This window comes from Polyodon spathula, chromosome 5 (genome assembly GCF_017654505.1).
Source record: "Polyodon spathula isolate WHYD16114869_AA chromosome 5, ASM1765450v1, whole genome shotgun sequence".
NCBI lineage: Eukaryota > Metazoa > Chordata > Actinopteri > Acipenseriformes > Polyodontidae > Polyodon > Polyodon spathula.
In genome coordinates this window covers 65,065,158-65,083,287 of record NC_054538.1, presented here as the reverse complement: position 1 = coordinate 65,083,287, position 18,130 = coordinate 65,065,158, and the positions used below count along the sequence as shown (strand labels likewise).

The 18,130-nt window shown below is 37.1% G+C and overlaps 1 protein-coding gene across 1 annotated transcript in view; it reads left to right on the top strand.

The window, feature by feature from the left end:
* LOC121316433 (synaptotagmin-like protein 2) overlaps positions 1-18,130 on the top strand; it is a 78,064-nt gene that overhangs the window by 19,069 nt on the left and 40,865 nt on the right. The window contains exons 2-6 of the mRNA XM_041251504.1: positions 2,751-2,896; positions 3,287-3,395; positions 9,482-9,527; positions 9,657-9,702; positions 14,191-14,307. Coding sequence (XP_041107438.1) covers positions 2,751-2,896; positions 3,287-3,395; positions 9,482-9,527; positions 9,657-9,702; positions 14,191-14,307 — 464 coding nt within the window. The remainder of the gene's footprint in view (positions 1-2,750; positions 2,897-3,286; positions 3,396-9,481; positions 9,528-9,656; positions 9,703-14,190; positions 14,308-18,130) is intronic.

Genomic DNA, 18,130 nt, shown 5'->3' with positions numbered 1-18,130 from the left:
TTTAGAGATTAGGCTTCTTCCTAATTATTTCTGCCTGTACATCATCAAACCAATGAACATTTGAGTTTATTGCATATGAATTGTGCTCCTCCAATGAATCTAAAATTAATAAGTTTTCATTCATGCACGTCAGGTAGTGTGAACCCGATTTAGTGTATGTCTGTAATGAGGTTTGAGATTGGCCATGTGCACTCTGCCATTCAGAGGAGATTAGAAACCTCTGAAGACAAACTGTGCAAGTGCAGATACCCACTTGTTTTAAAAAAAAAAAAAAAAATGCAACAGTCGCATTTCCATACCCATTTGGTAAGCTTACCGTAGTATGATATTTTATTTGTACATGATGAAAGAGTAAGAGCTGATTTTAATACACATTTGCCTATAGATGCTTGTTTCTTCAGTGTTTGAAGGTATGTTATGGGGGAAGTGGGGGTAATTGGACACACTTGGATTGGACATTCCAAAAAATGGAGAATGGGCAATAGAGAAAACATAAATAAATACTGAACTGGAGTGCAAGCATTTCCTAAATTACTTCCAATGAGTTTCAGTGAATGTGTCTAAATCTCTTTGAAAGCCCACTGCCTTGAGAGTGCGTGAGCTTTTATCTATAACCCTTTAAATAAATAAATAAATAAATAAGCTTGAGGAATATGTATCGAGACACTTTTTAAAACAAATCTTATTGCACATGATGAAACACAAAAATTGACCAGCTCTGTGTTTTGTAGAAGACATGGCATGTGATGATGGCTACCAACCTATTGTTTTACTCTAAAAATCCCTCTTTTTAATTATATACAAGTGTGTACGTGTTTAATATTTTCCCCAAACCGATGAATCCTACCATGTAACACTCATGATGCCCGTTCTGGATACGACAGTGTTCAATGCACTTCCCTCGGCTCTCGCTGCATGCCAGCATCTTGGGGCCTAATTTTATTTTAACTTCATAACATCTAGTTTTTAAATTGACATGTTTAGCCTATTAAATGGGTTATGTTTTGTGTTATGCAACACTTTACCACTCTTTGTTAAGCAGTTAATGGATATATTTTTATCCTATGGCCTACCATTCGAAATAATTATTGTGCATAACTGCCCTCACTCAGAATATTAGTATTTTGAAAATAAGTTTTTAAAATTCAAGCACATTTTACAAAACTGCCAGTAAAACCGTACAATTGCCATTTGTCTTGGAATGTTGACCTCTTAAGGGAAATACTGTACCAGATACTGTAACATCAGCACTGCATAAATCTCATTTAATGTCTTCTAAGCTTGATAAAAATGTATTTACAGTCCTGTATTATATTCATTTCCACTGCATTGAATATATGTCCTGCTTTGCTAAATAAATCGCACTTCAATGTAAAGCTGAAGGAACATGAAGATACTTTTGCTGTGTCAAACCCCAAGTCTCCTCTGGTATGCCATGCAGTGGCCTGAAACCTACTCTCCTGAAACCAATTTCCAAGCCAAAATCGCAATCAGGCAGTAAATGACTTTAGGTTTGTTTCTTGTAATACCATTATTTGTATTTATAAATTATCGACAAGTGTTATGGTTCATGTACTGTTGCAAGTCCCCTTCCCAAGGGCACACATTAAGACTTACTTACATTTTGTAATTACTGGCTTGAGTTGTTTTTAAATCTTTGCTGGAGGGGATTTTATCTCCCAGTTGTACTCCCAAATGCAATAAATCTGGTGTGTGTGGTTGGTTTTTCTTTTTTTTTTTTTTTTTGTGTAATAAAAAACCTGCATTGAAGGAATACGCATCTTGGTTGATAGCTTGATCTGTACTTGTCTGTTTTGTTTACCTGTGTTTTTTTTTTTGTTTTTTTTTTTCCCCATTTCATTGATTAAAAAAAAGTTTGCAAATTTTGGCTTTCCCATTCAGCAAACCTCCTTAACCCTTTACAGCATGCCCCATACAAGTTAAGCCCCAGTTGCGCCTAGCTTGTTTTGGTTCCATTGCTCATCGTAGGAACATGCAAGATCTATAGATCGAGTCTTGTTTGAAAGATGAGGCTTCAATCTATTTATCCAGCCTATGGCTGATTTCACAGAGCTAGGTTAGTACTAATAAGGGACGACCTAATGTTTTTAGGGTTTTAATCAGGGTCTATGAAAGCAGGCATTAATCTTTTAAATACATTGAGGGTTGTTTAGCCATTTTGTATAACAGGAGAACATTGCACACATACAAACTGTTCCCAGAAGCTGTTCTAATAACATGTTTGTAAAATCAAAAAAAAATCTAGGGTTTTGCTGTACAGTTCACCCTATTTAATATGTCCAAGTTGATGTGATGTTTATTGTATACATGTGTTCCAAAAGAGGCTTTTTTTTCCCTTTTTGTTTGTTTGTGCACATGAACCCCAGATTGACATTGCTGCTTGTATTGCATTTGTTTGAATTGCTCCTGCTTCCTTGTCTGCTGCTGCTGCCCAGTGCATTGCTTAGACTTGTGCTAACTGTTCCTCCCAAGCCTCTACATGGATTTCCTTAAATCATTTGGTTTGCTAATTTTATATTTTGGGTGAGGATAGATGGGTGGCCTGTTTGTTTTCTATACATGTTCAGTTTCCAATTGTACAAAATACCGACGTGTTTTTAAATTTCTACAAAAAGGTGAATACCTCTTGAGTAAGGTCACAAACTGATATATCTATCAACTTGCTGTGCCGCCAGCATCTCGCTCTTTTTGTCTTTTTAAACTCATTATTTCTCCCTTTTGTGTGGCAGGCAGTTGAAGCTGTTGAACTTTGATCCGGGAAAACTGAAGATCATGACTGGGGAATGGTTTGACGAGATGAAATGTCGGCGCTACGGCGAGAACTACAGTGCGATTGACGTTGTCAGATCTTCATTTAGGATTAAAAGAAATCCTGGTATGTGTTTCATGCTAATTGCATTTTGATATTTGAGAGGAATTTCCTTGACCCAGGGAAGGATACAAGGTTAAACTGACCATCCCATGTTAAACTGCATCACACCTTAAATTCTAGTTCTAGTGGTGTCCAGTAAAAGTGTACCTGTTCACTGCCATATTGCTTTAGCCTCTGGCCATATCAATAATAGACCATATGCTTTTATAGTTGAAATACAATTCTATCCACAACATCACTATTCAATTTAATCTCTGATCATATTATTATACTGTCTCTTAAAAAGCTTTATAGACTGTTCTCAAATACACTTCCATTACAGGTGGTGTCTAGTAGAAATTAACTTTTCATATGGCTTCAGTTCACATATGATTTCTTGTCTTTTCTCCCAAGCCACCCAAGGCAGTTTTGTCACCAATCTTGAAGAGAGGAGGAGGGTCCAGATTATTGGAGAGCCTGAAAGAACCCCACTTTTGCAGACAACAAACCCACTTCCTGAGAAGTAAGGCATCTCCTGGTTTCACTGCTTCAGATAAATGGGATACTGAAACTGATAGCATTTAGAAGGGCCGCTCTTTGGTTGGAAAATTAAGTTGCAATAACAAGGTTAGGGTATTAAATTCCCTTTTATTGTGCAAGCAGGATTAAAGTATTGTCATTTTTAAATATTGATTTTCTGCATTAAGTGTCTTTTTGTTTTTAGCCTCCTGGAGCTTAATTATTGAGGTGCATACAGGAGCAATTTGGCCAAAATACTGTGAAGCTCAGCGCATGGTTTTGTGGCAACAACTTTGAACAATGCACAAGAACACAATATTATTCCCTTTCAAAATATGTCCAGTAATTTGTCTTTTATTGAGTAGTTAGGTTTTTTTTTGCATTTGTGGTAGAACAACATACTTTGTGCAGCTCATTGACAATCTCTTTGACATTTCCAGGTTCATAATAATTCTGCATTTCACATGAAGGTATTGTCCATTTTTAAATGCGCTTTCTGATTTTACATTGCATACATCGTAATTTTATAAATATTCACACTTTAATTAATGACAAGTTTATTTTAGTATCTATTTTTTTCATTTATAACTAAAAATTCAAAGTTGTACTATATAATAATACTAGGAGAAATGTGTAATTTTTTTTCCAGATGCTCGTGCTGTAGTACAGCTATGCCCAAAAGTTTTGCATCAATCATCATATATATATATATATATATATATATATATATATATATATATATATATATATATATATATATATAATATATATATATATATATATATATATATATATATATATATATATATATATATATATATATTTTTATATATATATATATATATATATATATATATATACATATATATATATATCTATATATATATATATATATATATATATATATATATATATATATATATATATATATATATATATATATTTTATTATATTATATATATATTATTATAAGTAAACATATTAGGGGTGTGCGATAATACCGATATACCAGTATATTGCGATACTCGTCAGGCAATACAGTAACCTGTATTTTGGTTGAACTGATTTAGGGAAACGTCTACTGGAAATGTGCTGGCTATTATCTCGTGAGTTAATCACTTCCAACGAGAACTTGTAATGCAAGCACTGCTAAGACAAAAGAATATGGCAGAAGCACACTGAGATTTTGAGCTGCTTATATTCTACAAAGCAAAGTCACGTGTGGAATCTATTCCTAATAAAAACATCTAAAAAGGATGGCTGTATAGTATCAAACATTGCAGTATGTTTATGCAAGGCTGAAGTAAAATATGCTTAAAGTACAGGAACACCAATTTAAAATATAGATTTTTCTAAAACAAATTATACAAATTCATGTTTTATTTGTACATTGGACTTGAGGTAACATTTAATAGGTAATGCATGTGACTTTTAGGCTACTCCCCCTTGAGCACTGCTGCCAGAATAGCTGGTGCTTTTCCAGCCAAATTTGGCTTGTTTTGAAAGCATCTGCAGGTAAAAGTTGTCTTTTTGATTATTTTCTGATTTCTTTTTATCATGCATGTTTTTATTTTATTTTAATTGTTTTCGATTTTTGAGGTTATCTCCAGCGCAGAACTTCAATCACCACGATGCCCTGTATAGTATATCACATCCTCTCCCTGTCTTCATTCACCACGATGCCCTGTATAGTATATCACATCCTCTCCCTGTCTTCAATCACCACGATGCCCTGTATAGTATATCACATCCTCTCCCTGTCTTCAATCATCACGATGCCCTGTATAGTATATCACCCCCTCCCCACTGTCTTTTTTTTTTTTCTGAAGCTCTTCATCCAATAAAATTATGAATTACACAAACAATTTTTTTTTTTATTTTGTCACCAATTTAAGAACTGTCAGTGCAATTTTAATTGTTTTTACATTCATTTTTAAAGACTATCCGCTGTCAGTTCTGGACAATGTAACTTTACACTATACTGGACCTACTGCTTTTGATATCATCAGATTAAAAAAAAAAAAAAAAAAAGAAAAAAAGAGGTTCTTAAGGTAAGTTGTGAGGGGAAAAGAAAAAAAGCAAAGCACATACATAAATAAATAGTTTAACATTACTGGTCATAATTATTAATAATTATTTTAAATTAAATAATATTTGATATATATATATATATATATATATATATATATATATATATATATATATATATATATTATATATATATTAGTGTACAAAACATTAGGAACACCTTCCTGATATTGAGTTGCACCCCCTTTTGCCCCCAGAACAGCCTCAATTCGTTGGGGCATGGACTCTACAAGGTGTCGAAAGCGTTCCACAGGGATGCTGGCCCATGTTCCCACAGTTGTCAAGTTGGCTGGCAGTGGATCTCTACTCAGAATAGCTCGTTCCATCTCATCCCATAGATGCTCAATTGGATTGAGATCTGGTGACTTATTTTTCTTAAAAATATTTCCCAACATAAAACCAATGTCACCTTACAATAATTGATTTTGAGTTTAAAATATTGAACATAACGAAATTTCCATGTACCATTTGTAATTCAGTAATATGAGAGAATTGGTCAGGGGTCTGAATACTTTTGCAAGGCGCTGTGTGTGTGTGTATATATATGTGTGTGTGTGTGTGTGTGTGTGTATGTATATGTATATATATATATATATATATATATATATATATATATTATATATATATATATATATATATATATATATATACATACACACACACACACACACACACACACACACACACACACACACACACACACACACATACATACAGCTCTGGAAAAAATTGAGACCACTGCAAAATGATCAGTTTCTCTGGTTTTACTATTTAAAGTTTTCTTCCAGGACAACCTTGCTTGGCTGCTTGTCTTGATTCATTCGTCCTTCACAAAAACAAATCTGCCCGATTCCAGCCTTGCTGAAGCACCCCCAGATGAGTCCAGTTTTCAGCTTTGCCCAACACCTGGTCGTCTAATGGTTAGACGGAGACGTGGAGAGGCCTACAAGCCACAGTGTCTCGCACCCACTGTGAGCTGTGGTGGAGGATCAGTGATGATCTGGGGGTTCTTCAGCAAGGCTGGAATCGGGCAGCTTTGGCATGAATCAAGCCAAGTACAAGGTTGTCCTGGAAGAAAACTTGCTTCCTTCTGCTCGGACAATGTTCCCCAACTCTGAGGATTGGTTTTTCCAGCAGGACAATGCTCCATGCCATACAGCCAGATCAATCAAGGTGTGGATGGAGGACCACAAGATCAAGACCCTGTCATGGCCAGCCCAATCTCCAGACCTGAACCCCATTGAAAACCTCTGGAATGTGATCAAGAGGAAGATGGATGGTCACAAGCCATCACACAAAGCCGAGCTGCTTGAATTTTTGCGCCAGGAGTGGCATAAAGTCACCCAACATCAATGTGAAAGACTGGTGGAGAACATGCCAAGATGCATGAAAGCTGTGATTGAAAATCAGGGTTATTCCACCAAATATTGATTTCTGAACTCTTCCTAAGTTAAAACATTATTGTGTTTAAAAATGAATATGAACATATTTTCTTTGCATTATTCGAGGTCTGACAACACTGCATCTTTTTTATTATTTTGACCAGTTGTCATTTTCTGCAAATAAATGCTCTAAATGACAATATTTATATTTGGAATTTGGGAGAAATGTTGTCAGTAGTTTATAGAATAAAACAAAAATGTTCATTTTACCCAAACATATACCTATAAATAGTAAAACCAGAGAAACTGATCATTTTGCAGTGGTCTCTCAATTTTTTCCAGAGCTATATCTATACCTCCTTTTTTCTGAAAGTTCTTATTGAAAATTGATTTGTAACCAAATTGAATACAATGTCTCTGTCTTATGACTTTTATTTTTTTAATTTGTAAAAAGCAATTTGAAATATTACTTCGAAGTTCTCAATATAATTCTTGATAACGGTCTCTATAATAAACAGTATTGCATAGAATTGGGCTATTCTTACACTCTTACCCTAGCATATATTTGGCCCGCCTCTCCTCACACATGTTTGGACACCTGCATAACAAGGGGCAGATCTTTGACCCTCCCATTGGTTAAACCTGCTAAAGACCTACAACTGTTTCTTGCCTCTGCACTGATGATTGGACCGCCATGGAGAAAGTGTAGATCTTCTGTTGGTTTATTTTATATTCAAAAATACAATTCTGCACGATTTTGAATTGTAAATTTTTTTTTATCTGCAATCAACTCTTTTTAGTTGATTAACACTAGAACCGCCGTGGCAGTCATTTTGATGCTTTTCACTTTTAAAATTTAAATTACCATGCATGTGTGAAAGATACGGAGTTGTCCGTTCTTGACTTTTCCAAAAAATACATGCATTAAATACCCTGATGGTGTTTTGAAAGGCAGGATCGCAAAAAAAAAAAGTTATAATCCCCTCTACTAGAACCGCTAGAGCAGTCACTTTTGACTGCCTTTTACAATACATGTTTTTAATATTGAATATAGTCCTTCAATATTCTATTTTACTATTATATACAAGCTGTTGTTATCTCTACTGGACCTGGCAGCCATCAGTCTCATTTTTGTACAAGGAATGCACCAAGGAGAATATCAGTAGGAGAGATTTCAGCTTGAAACTAACCACAGTGCTTCGGCAGAAATATTTCGGAAAACTGCAAAGCAGCAGGCTACTGCAGGGCCTGACACGTGCAAGAGAAAACAACATGTTACTTTTTGTTTTAAATTAAATTTGGTTTTTACTGGTTTTTGTGTACATAAAATACACTAAACAATAAAATGTAACTGTCGTAGAGACTGTCGGCGGCAGTTTTAGTTATAACTGCAGTGGTTCTACTGTTAATCGGTCCGATTTTAATCTGTTAATTGGAGCAGCCCTAATTTTTACATAATGCAGGGATGGGAATAAGACTCCTATTGCATAACAGTTTTACCCATTCCAGGTTTTACTATGAGCTTCATTACCCATAGTGTATAGGTAACAGCCTCAGGTGTGTCTTGTTGAACTCCTAGTAAAACCAGATATGGATCAAACTGCTATGCAATGAGAGTCTTCTTTTGACTCCTGTAATGTATACTATCCAGAACACATGACTGTTCAATGCAATAATTTTTATATTTAAAATACACTGAGCAAGCGGCTAGCGAGAAAGACCATCGCTCAGTGTAAGGTTCATGTTTTTGTTTTTACCAACAATTAATGTGTCGTAGTCCTAAATTGTATATCTATCTAATTGCAACAACATGTAAACATGTTAGTTTGAGTTGATGACTTAATACAGAACGAAAGTAATATTTACCACGTCTGGATAAATCCAAACTAGCCTGGTGTTTGTTGGCTGTAAGAAAACGATGCAGTCATTTCTAACTTTGGTTTCTATAGCCTCTATCTCAGCAGCTGCTAATTCCCGTCTCTCAACTGTAAATACAATCTCAGCACACAAGACCCCACCCAAACCGGTTATTAAAAGGAGAGGTTTTACTAATTTTAATAATTGTAATAATGCAACACTGCACACACATTACACAAAGTGTTATGTAGAAAATGAACATTATTGCAACACAAGAACATGATTTACAACCATTTTTTTTTTTTATACAATGTGATCACAGCTCATGTAATATATACGATTTTATACACAAAATGGGTTCTGATTTTTCTTTATCTAAACTTTTAGTTTATAATGACAGTCATTATGTTAGAGGGCAATGTAACTACATATTCATGCAGTTTTTATTTAGTTCCTGAATCAATTACCTCTATTTTTAGGGACCTATTGGCAGAAAATTACAGTCTCTGAATTTGTAGTCTTTAAAATTTCTTATGTCAGTAATTGTTAAAGAAGGCAATGTGACCTACAGTGATTTATGGCTGTGGGAGCCCATCAAATAGGTTTTTTGGCAACTATTTATCACCTGTAATCTACAATTCCTTTTGGAATGTGGTTTGTAATTTGCACAGTCGGCCTTGTGTGTTCAGTTCCACAGGTGATTTGCACATCTTTTGAAAGCTTTTGTGATAAACTGGTAATGCCTTCTCTTTTCTCGTTCCAGTTATTCTTCAGTGGCCCAGAGACATTCCTCACCTCTGCTGACACAGGTGGCTAATCTTTTCTTCATACTAGGTTAACCCATTGCTTTTCACAGTTTAATAATGGTCGCAGATGTATTTTATATATTTGTTTTTAAATTTACATGTAAGTTTTCATTGATTCTTTATCATTTACAGACAAAGAATGAAAATGTGTTTGAGCTGGCTATGGATCTGGCTAATGGTAAGAAACTTTGCCAGTGGCTCTGATGAAAGACTAGTCTGTCCCATGCAGAGTTCAGAGATGTTTCCTGACAGTTTGTTCTTGATGCCTTGTAATTAGACCCATTGGACTATAGTGGGTTTCTTCCAGTAGCTTTGTCATGTTGATCTTTGTTTTAATTTTTGTACAGGACACATGTAGAGAATGAATGGTTACTGTTTTGAGGTCTTACCTTAGAGAAAAACAGCCTCCTGTCTTTTTAGTGTGTTTTTTATATAGAATAATACTGGTATATAAAATTGAAACAAGATCAAGCAAGTAGACACATGCAGCAGAATACTGGAGGCAACAGCACAAATGAATCGTAAGTAAGGTGAAACACATAAGCAATAAGGCACGACAGGGTGTGGGATATAATCTAATATCCACACGCCCCGGGTGCGTTATAAGTCTTTAACTGCCCATGTCGTGTGGATATTAGATTATATCCCACACCCTGAAGTGTCGTATTGCGCTTATAAAATGGGTAAAAAAAAAAAAAAAAAAAAGTAAAAAACATGTTTTAATTAACAAAATAATTATTAAATATCCTTCCGCCTCTGTCCTAAAAAAAGTCCCTTTTTAAACTTAAAAAATAAACAAATAAAACAAATGTAGTATTATTATATTATAAATTGAACTGATTAAAAACAAGAAGCACTGATTATAGATGTTAAAGTGAACACTGCCATTGAAATTGCAGCTTTGAAGATTTACAGGCCCTTTTTTTAGATGTTCATTCTGAACAGTAGGTGGAGCTGCAGCAAACAATTTCGAGCAACATCACGCAGACCTTCTTTGCCACGTCCTGGCCATATTTAGTTGCACATCAAAACAAACCTTTCTCACAAGCAGTGTCAGGTGACAGTGTTGGAAGATTATTATTGTTATTATTATTTATTTATTATTATTTTTTTATTTATTTATTTATTTTTAATCATTCTATGTTATCGGGGAGTAGTGACAGGAGGTATCCATGCCAGATTTGCGGTACTGTTTCCAGTGGCAACAAAAATGTTTGCATTTTGAAATACCCAGACAGTGGCATAAAAAGGACACCTCCTGGTTGTGTGTGGTGTGGGGGAGCACGATGCCCAGGCAGTGGACTTCTGCATTTTTTTTTTTCCTTTTCTCTTTTATGTCCAGAAGCTGTGCTTCAGTGAGTTTGATGCCTAGCAGTATTACTTTTTTTTCACCACTTGAATTTTGAAAATTGTTGGTGTCTGATTTGGACTCATCCAAAATCTCAGAGAAATCTGATCGACATTGGTTTCCCAAAAAATCTAAATGTATTTGCTTTATCAGTCATCTTTACTGCAAATTTAAATATGGCTACCGTTTTTTTTGTTGTTTTTTTTTTAAATGATATATTGAATGTGGTTAGTCGTGTTTTTAAATTGAAATATATCTACAAGTGATTTGCCCCTTTTTGAAGAAAGTTTCAAGATATGGGAATGTGCTGTAATATCACCCCCCCCCCCCCTCCAAAAAAAAAAAGTGACCTGTTTTGACAAATCAGGACAGAGTATTTAAAAGACCCATTTTATAACCTACATCAATGTACAGTGTATTATACAGTTAATGTGTACGCCATTGAACTGTAGCCAGTCAGAAGAAACTCAATAGTCATTTTTAAAGACCAAACTTTCTTAGCAGGAAATGCACAAGGAATATTTGAATCATTTGTAAACCTACAACATAAAGCCAGTTTAGATCCCAGGCAAGTGTAAAAAGGGACCTGCAACTGATAAGCCTGCACCAAATTCACTGCATCTTCCTTTTATGTCAAACCATTTAGGCTGCTGCCACCTTTTGTCAGTAATGTAGTTTTGAAGAAAAAAGTGTTTATTCAGCATGAATCAAGTCTGGTGGTGGTAGAAAAATATAATAAGTGAAGAAATGTGTTTGGATTCAATGAGCAAAACAGGCTGTACAAGAATTATAAGTTTGTCAATTTATAGGTTTGTTCTTCTTCAACAAGCAACAGAATTGCTTGACAACATTAGATTCAGGTTTTGACAGACATTCTTTTCTTTACACTTCAACTTTGATGTATGTACTGTATGTGAAATGCATTTACATGGCACAAAAGCGCCAAATTTGCATTTAAATTCTCCTGTGAGGCAGAGTATAGACAATGAGGAAATAAACACCTGAGCGTTGAAGGCAGTTGTCCAAATGATTATTTAATTACAGGGATTCAGTTTAATTAATTTATGTTATATGGTGGCACGCTATGATTGATTACAGTTCTGTTTTAATATCTTTTTGGATTTATCCATTTGTAATGAGCTCTTACTTGTCCAGAAGTAACTGATTTTAATGATTACAATGTTCCACATTTAAATTGAGACATTAATACTATTTTGCATATAGAAATGTAAATTGAAAAATAACACTGTATTGGCTTGAAGGGATGTAATATTTATTTATTTTTTTTAAATAATGCCCTTCTAAGGGTTGGGTGTTTTTAAATTGGCAACTAGATTTAGAAAATAAAAAAATAATTCAATAATTTCAAAGTCCTGCTGTCTCTTCAATAGGTGGTAGTTGGCACTAATTTAGTACCTTTGTTGGCAGGCGCACTCAGAAAAGTAAAGCGCTGGATGGGTTTGGAAACCAAACAAGACCATGTTTGCAGCCAATAAGTTACACACACACATGCTACTGAGTGGGAGAGCTCTTGTTGTGGCTGTTTCGTGTCATGCATGAGAATTTAAGTACTGTCGCATTAAACTCAACATTCTGAACATGGAAATGTTACATCTAAAATAAACCTAGATGCACTATTAAGCCTTTACTTACCAAATTATAACAATAAAGGCATGTCAGTACAGTTATTTCAAATTTGAAGGTTTGTCTGTTTTAACTTCTAAGATATGATTGAGTGTTTGTTATGGATCAATGTGCATAATTCACAGAGTGTCTGTAGAAGATGAGTGGAAGAAAACACAGGACAAATGACTGTCAAAATTCAAATATATCAGCAGCTAGAGAGGGAAGCCTCTTCACACATAATCCAACAGATATACAGAATACAATCCACACTACATCCAGTACTTGACAGACAATGAACCTCTGAGTGGTCTTTGAAATTGGAAGAGAACTCGGCGAGAAATGGAACAACATCAACGGTTCTCCACAGCAAGGGTTTGAGTTGCATAAATGCATGAGCTATTTGTAGTTAGTTGATAGCAGAGCATAGTCTCTGCTTAAATTCACTAAAAATCACCTATTTCACAATGTTGCAATTGTCTATCTGTTGTACACTTCCATTCGCTTACCTGTTTATCTTCAAAAAGAAAATAGCCTCAATGTCTTTTTATAGGATAGTTGATTTAAAATGTATCTGCTATCTAGCTTATCAAATGGGCTTGACATCTAGAAACAAGGCATCTTTTACATGCTGTGACAGAAAGATAGTGATTCTTGGTGGTAAATCTCCCTCCCGACCTGTGAGTGCGTTAAGTAACAGGAACAGAGTACCCTGGACTGCTTGGCCTGACACTTCGTTCCTAGGGTTAAAAGGAAGTCTGTCATTTAGAAAAGGGACTGAGCTTTGGTACATTGACTCTTCGACCTGGAAGGGAAATGTGGCAGCCGCGGATTGGAAGAGTGGCGGCAATAGTTTACCAAGGGGTCATGAGTGACGGTATAAGTAGGGGATGAAACAACATAATCTGTTCCTTCGTTTTGGTTATCAGTAATAAAAAAGAACCCGGAAGGACCTGTGTTTTGTGTATCCGTTTTGTGTAATTGTTACTTGTTGTTATTAGACAATTAACACGTTCTGGAGCTGTCGCCAGAGACCAGGACAAACCCAGAACAGCACCGCACTTATATAAAAAAGAACTATTTGCACCATGAGCACTAACTCACGCACTAACAGACTTGTTTATGTTTCGTGTGGGTGTGCAGTAAATGGGACTATTTCGTAATACACGTCACATCGTTGTTGTTTACCAGTTGTTTGGCTGTCAGACACTGGACATACAAACCCATTAAACAACTTTGCACCTGGATTATAATCGCCTGTCTGTTGATAACTTCACCTGCACACTGTTCACCACTGCTTATCAAACCAATGTAGACCACACATTAAACTACTTTTGAGATTTTACCTCAAGGAAAAAAGGTAGTTCATGAAACTGGAATTTTCAAGGAAAAAGATTCCATCCATAAAACTGGTCTGATATAGTTTTTGCTATATGGATGGATGAAAGTAGTGAAGAACAACAAAATGCTAACCTTTGTTTAGGGAGGAAATAAATTGTCCATACCATGTATATAGAAAATACTTGCTTACAAACAGTAATTCATTTGCAATGTATTTTATTTTAGTGACACTGTAACACTAATACTTGTAACACAGTCTTTCGTGATACTTACTAAACTGGGAGCAGATAAAGTAACTGTTTTGCTGCTGAAGTGGTTGACTATTTTTATTTATTTATTTATTTCCCTTGTTAGCTGAAAGTGCCAAAAAATCCATCACCAGAGGCAGCCAGCAGTCCCATACTGAAGAATTGCCAACTGACCCATTGACCCCACCCCATGGTGCTTCTGTTCCACTTAAACTGACCCCAGGTATAGCTGACGACAAATATTCAATCAGCAAAGTACTGGTGTAATGTGATTCAGTAAAGGTTTTACCTGAGCTTACCCTGCACTTTGAGGCCAGATTGTTCTTTGTAACTGAATAAAAACTGTATGTGTGAGTAATTGACAACTGGAGTTGACCAAAAAAAAAAGTTGTCTATCAAGTTGCTTGAATTGACCACTAGTCTGTTTTTCAGCAATTTAGTTGACATGTTCTGGACCTTTTTTATATCTGGCTGTACTAACATACTGTAAACACAAGTAGGTAAGATGCACCCTTGTATAGGTTTTGTGTTTTATTTATTTTTTTAAACAACTTAAAAATAGAAAACAATTAGTTTGCAGCTAACCATTGCTCACAAACAATTATTTGCTTTCCTAGACAAAATCTTTTTTTTTTTGCTATATAATACATTTTATGTAGCCTTTAATTTGCATCTACTTTTATGATTTAAACAGTTACATATCTTCGTACCACCATTATTTAACTTTTTTTTTATTTTAACATTATTTAATCCTGGCTAATTTACTGATTCACTTCATAACATAACTAAGTACAGTAAAATGCAGAAAAACAAGCATGTCAGTAACTTGCACCCAGTGTCATGGCTGTAAATTCAGAATTGGAGCCATCTGTATAAATTAAATGAAAATATCTACTGTATCTACAGAATAAGGTGGGGTTGGGGGGCGTTGACTCAGGAAGGGGTGAAATTCCAGCCATTATTAACATTAGTTAGATTTAAGTTTACAATTGGGCATGCTTAAAATTCAAACCTAGAACGCAGCACACAGTCACGCTAAAGAATCAAGAAGTGCAGTTAACATATTTATTGACGGGTGTAATACAATTCAACGTTGCTGCAGTATGTCCACTGTTTTGTCATTTCAAATATTTTCACAAAACCAGCATTCAACTTTAAAGAGTTTAAACAGTGGGCAGTGCAAAAGCACATTATGAAAAATGCTAGAATAAAAGTCGCTATATATATAATATATATATATATATATATATACATACATATACATACATACATACATACATACATACATACAGCTCTGGAAAAAATTGAGACCACTGCAAAATTATCAGTTTCTCTGGTTTTACTATTTATAGGTATGTGTTTGGGTAAAATGAACATTTTTGTTTTATTCTATAAACTACTGACAACATTTCTCCCAAATTCCAAATAAAAATATTGTCATTTAGAGCATTTATTTGCAGAAAATGACAACTGGTCAAAATAACAAAAAAGATGCAGTGTTGTCAAACCTTGAATAATGCTAAGAAAATATGTTCATATTCATTTTTAAACACAATAATAATGTTTTAACTTAGGAAGAGTTCAGAAATCAATATTTGGTGGAATAACCCTGATTTTCAATCACAGCTTTCATGCATCTTGGCATGTTCTCCACCAGTCTTTCACATTGATGTTGGGTGACTTTATGCCACTCCTGGCGCAAAAATTCAAGCAGCTCGGCTTTGTGTGATGGCTTGTGACCATCCATCTTCCTCTTGATCACATTCCAGAGGTTTTCAATGGGGTTCATGTCTGGAGATTGGGCTGGCCATGATAGGGTCTTGATCTTGTGGTCCTCCATCCACACTTTGATTGATTTGGCTGTATGGCATGGAGCATTGTCCTGCTGGAAAAACCAATCCTCAGAGTTGGGGAACATTGTCAGAGCAGAAGGAAGCAAGTTTTCTTCCAGGACAACCTTGTACTTGGCTTGATTCATGCCAAAGCTGCCCGATTCCAGCCTTGCTGAAGAACCCCCAGATCATCACTGATCCTCCACCACAGCTCACAGTGGGTGCGAGACACTGTGGCTTGTAGGCCTCTCCACGTCTCCGTCTGACCATTAGATGACCAGGTGTTGGGCAAAGCTGAAAATTGGACTCATCTGGGGGTGCTTCAGCAAGGCTGGAATCGGGCAGATTTGTCTTTGTGAAGGGCACATGAACCTGCCCACCTCCTAGCAGAGCTTGCAGAAGCTTTAAAATAATTGCTATGGGGCAGTAGATAGGGTCATGACCTCTCGCCATGCACCACTTCTGAAAATACCTCCATTTGTAAGCATATAGTGCTCTTATAGAGGAAGCCCTAGCATTCTGCGGTATAACAACCGCATCCGAGAGCCCCAAGGTGGACAGATGGTCCTGTTCAGGGGCCGGACCCAGAGCTGGAGTCTGCCCGATTCTTCATGCCAGAGGGTGCCTTGCACCTGATTGAGGAGATCCATGCACAGGATCTCCCAGGGCTGGCTCTGCAGCAGCTGGCAAAGGTTCAAAAATCAGATTCTCTTGGGCCATCTGGGGGCCACAAGGAAAACTGTTGCTTTTTCTCTCCTGACCTTCTCGAGGAAGGCAGGGAGCAGGGGTATCAGTGGGAAAGTGTACAAAAGCGCTTTGGGCTATTCGTTGGCGTCAATGCCTAGTGGACCTCCGCAATGGTGGAAGGAGAACCACAGATGAGTCATCTCTGCCAAGGCAAAGAGATCGACCTGGGCTTCCCCGAAACAATCCAGAATGCACTGAGGGTGGAGTGTATCACTCCCATCACTACACCTTCACGCAGGTGGGAGGTTTGTTTCCACCAGCGTAAGGCTTCCCAGCATGAGCGAAAGTCAGATGACTGTGTCTTTATTACTTGGGTTGTAACTGAAAGGCATTGAGCCACACTTGAATTGGGCATATGTGCAGTATCTCCAGTTGGATAGCTGATGAGGCTGCAGCCTTCAGACCCAATAGTTTTTAACACAACACCAGTTTCACTGTGGACCCCAGTTGAAACAGGGCCAGACAGTTTTTAATAACTGCTACTCTGCCGTCTGACAGGTAGGCTCGCATGGTGAGAGAATCCAGCTGGATATCCAAGAAGACCATATTCTGCACTGGTATTGACACTTGGCATCGTTGAGAGTGAGACCTAGTCTTGCTAGATGGTTTGTCACTGTCGCCGTGTGGACCACTGCTCTTTCCTGCAACTGGGAATGGATCAACCAGTCGTCCAGGTAGTTCAGCACCCCGATCCCTTGCAGGCCCAAGGGAACTGGGATTGCATCAACACACTTCGAAAAGGTGCAGGGGGCTAAGGAGAGGCTGAATGGCAGCATGAAAAACTCGAGTATGCTCCTCTGAAAGGCGAAGCAGAGATATTTCCTGTGTGCTGGACGGATAGGAACATGAAAATTCACCTTCAAGTCCACTGTTGTAAACTAATTGCCCAGCCAGACAGATTGGAGGATGTGGCAATGCATGACCATCTGAAACGTCCTCTTTCTTAAGAACCCGTTGAGGTCTCTCAGGTCTAGGATGGGGCGAAGGCCGTCTTCCTTTTTTGGCAACAGGAAGTATCTTGAGTAGAACTCCTCCTCTTGAAGTGCATTCTACGAGACGGATGGCTTGTTTGAGATGTAGTTTCTCCACCACTTGCCTGAGGACCAAAACTTGGAGAGGGTTGTTCACAGATGTAACCATGATTCCTCGACAGGGAGGAGGTCCTGCGTGTAACGCCAGTGTGTAAGGTGGCGAGTACCCAGGAGTACCACAGCTAATGTTGTGTGAACGGGTGGACCTGAGGCTGCAAGCCTTCAGGGCCCCTGCTGAGGTTGGGGCGGAGCACGCAGAAGTGGCTGCCTAGGGCGACAGCCCTGGAACTGCCGTCTGGAGTGTTTCTGCGTGGGTGCACCATGCCCTGCATTCCTTTTTCCTTGCAGAAGAGTCCGGTTGCCTGCTGCCGCGGTGGCCTGCAAGTGGTGCCTCAGGTTATCCAGCGGAGCTGTGGGAATCGGGACTGCCTGGGTT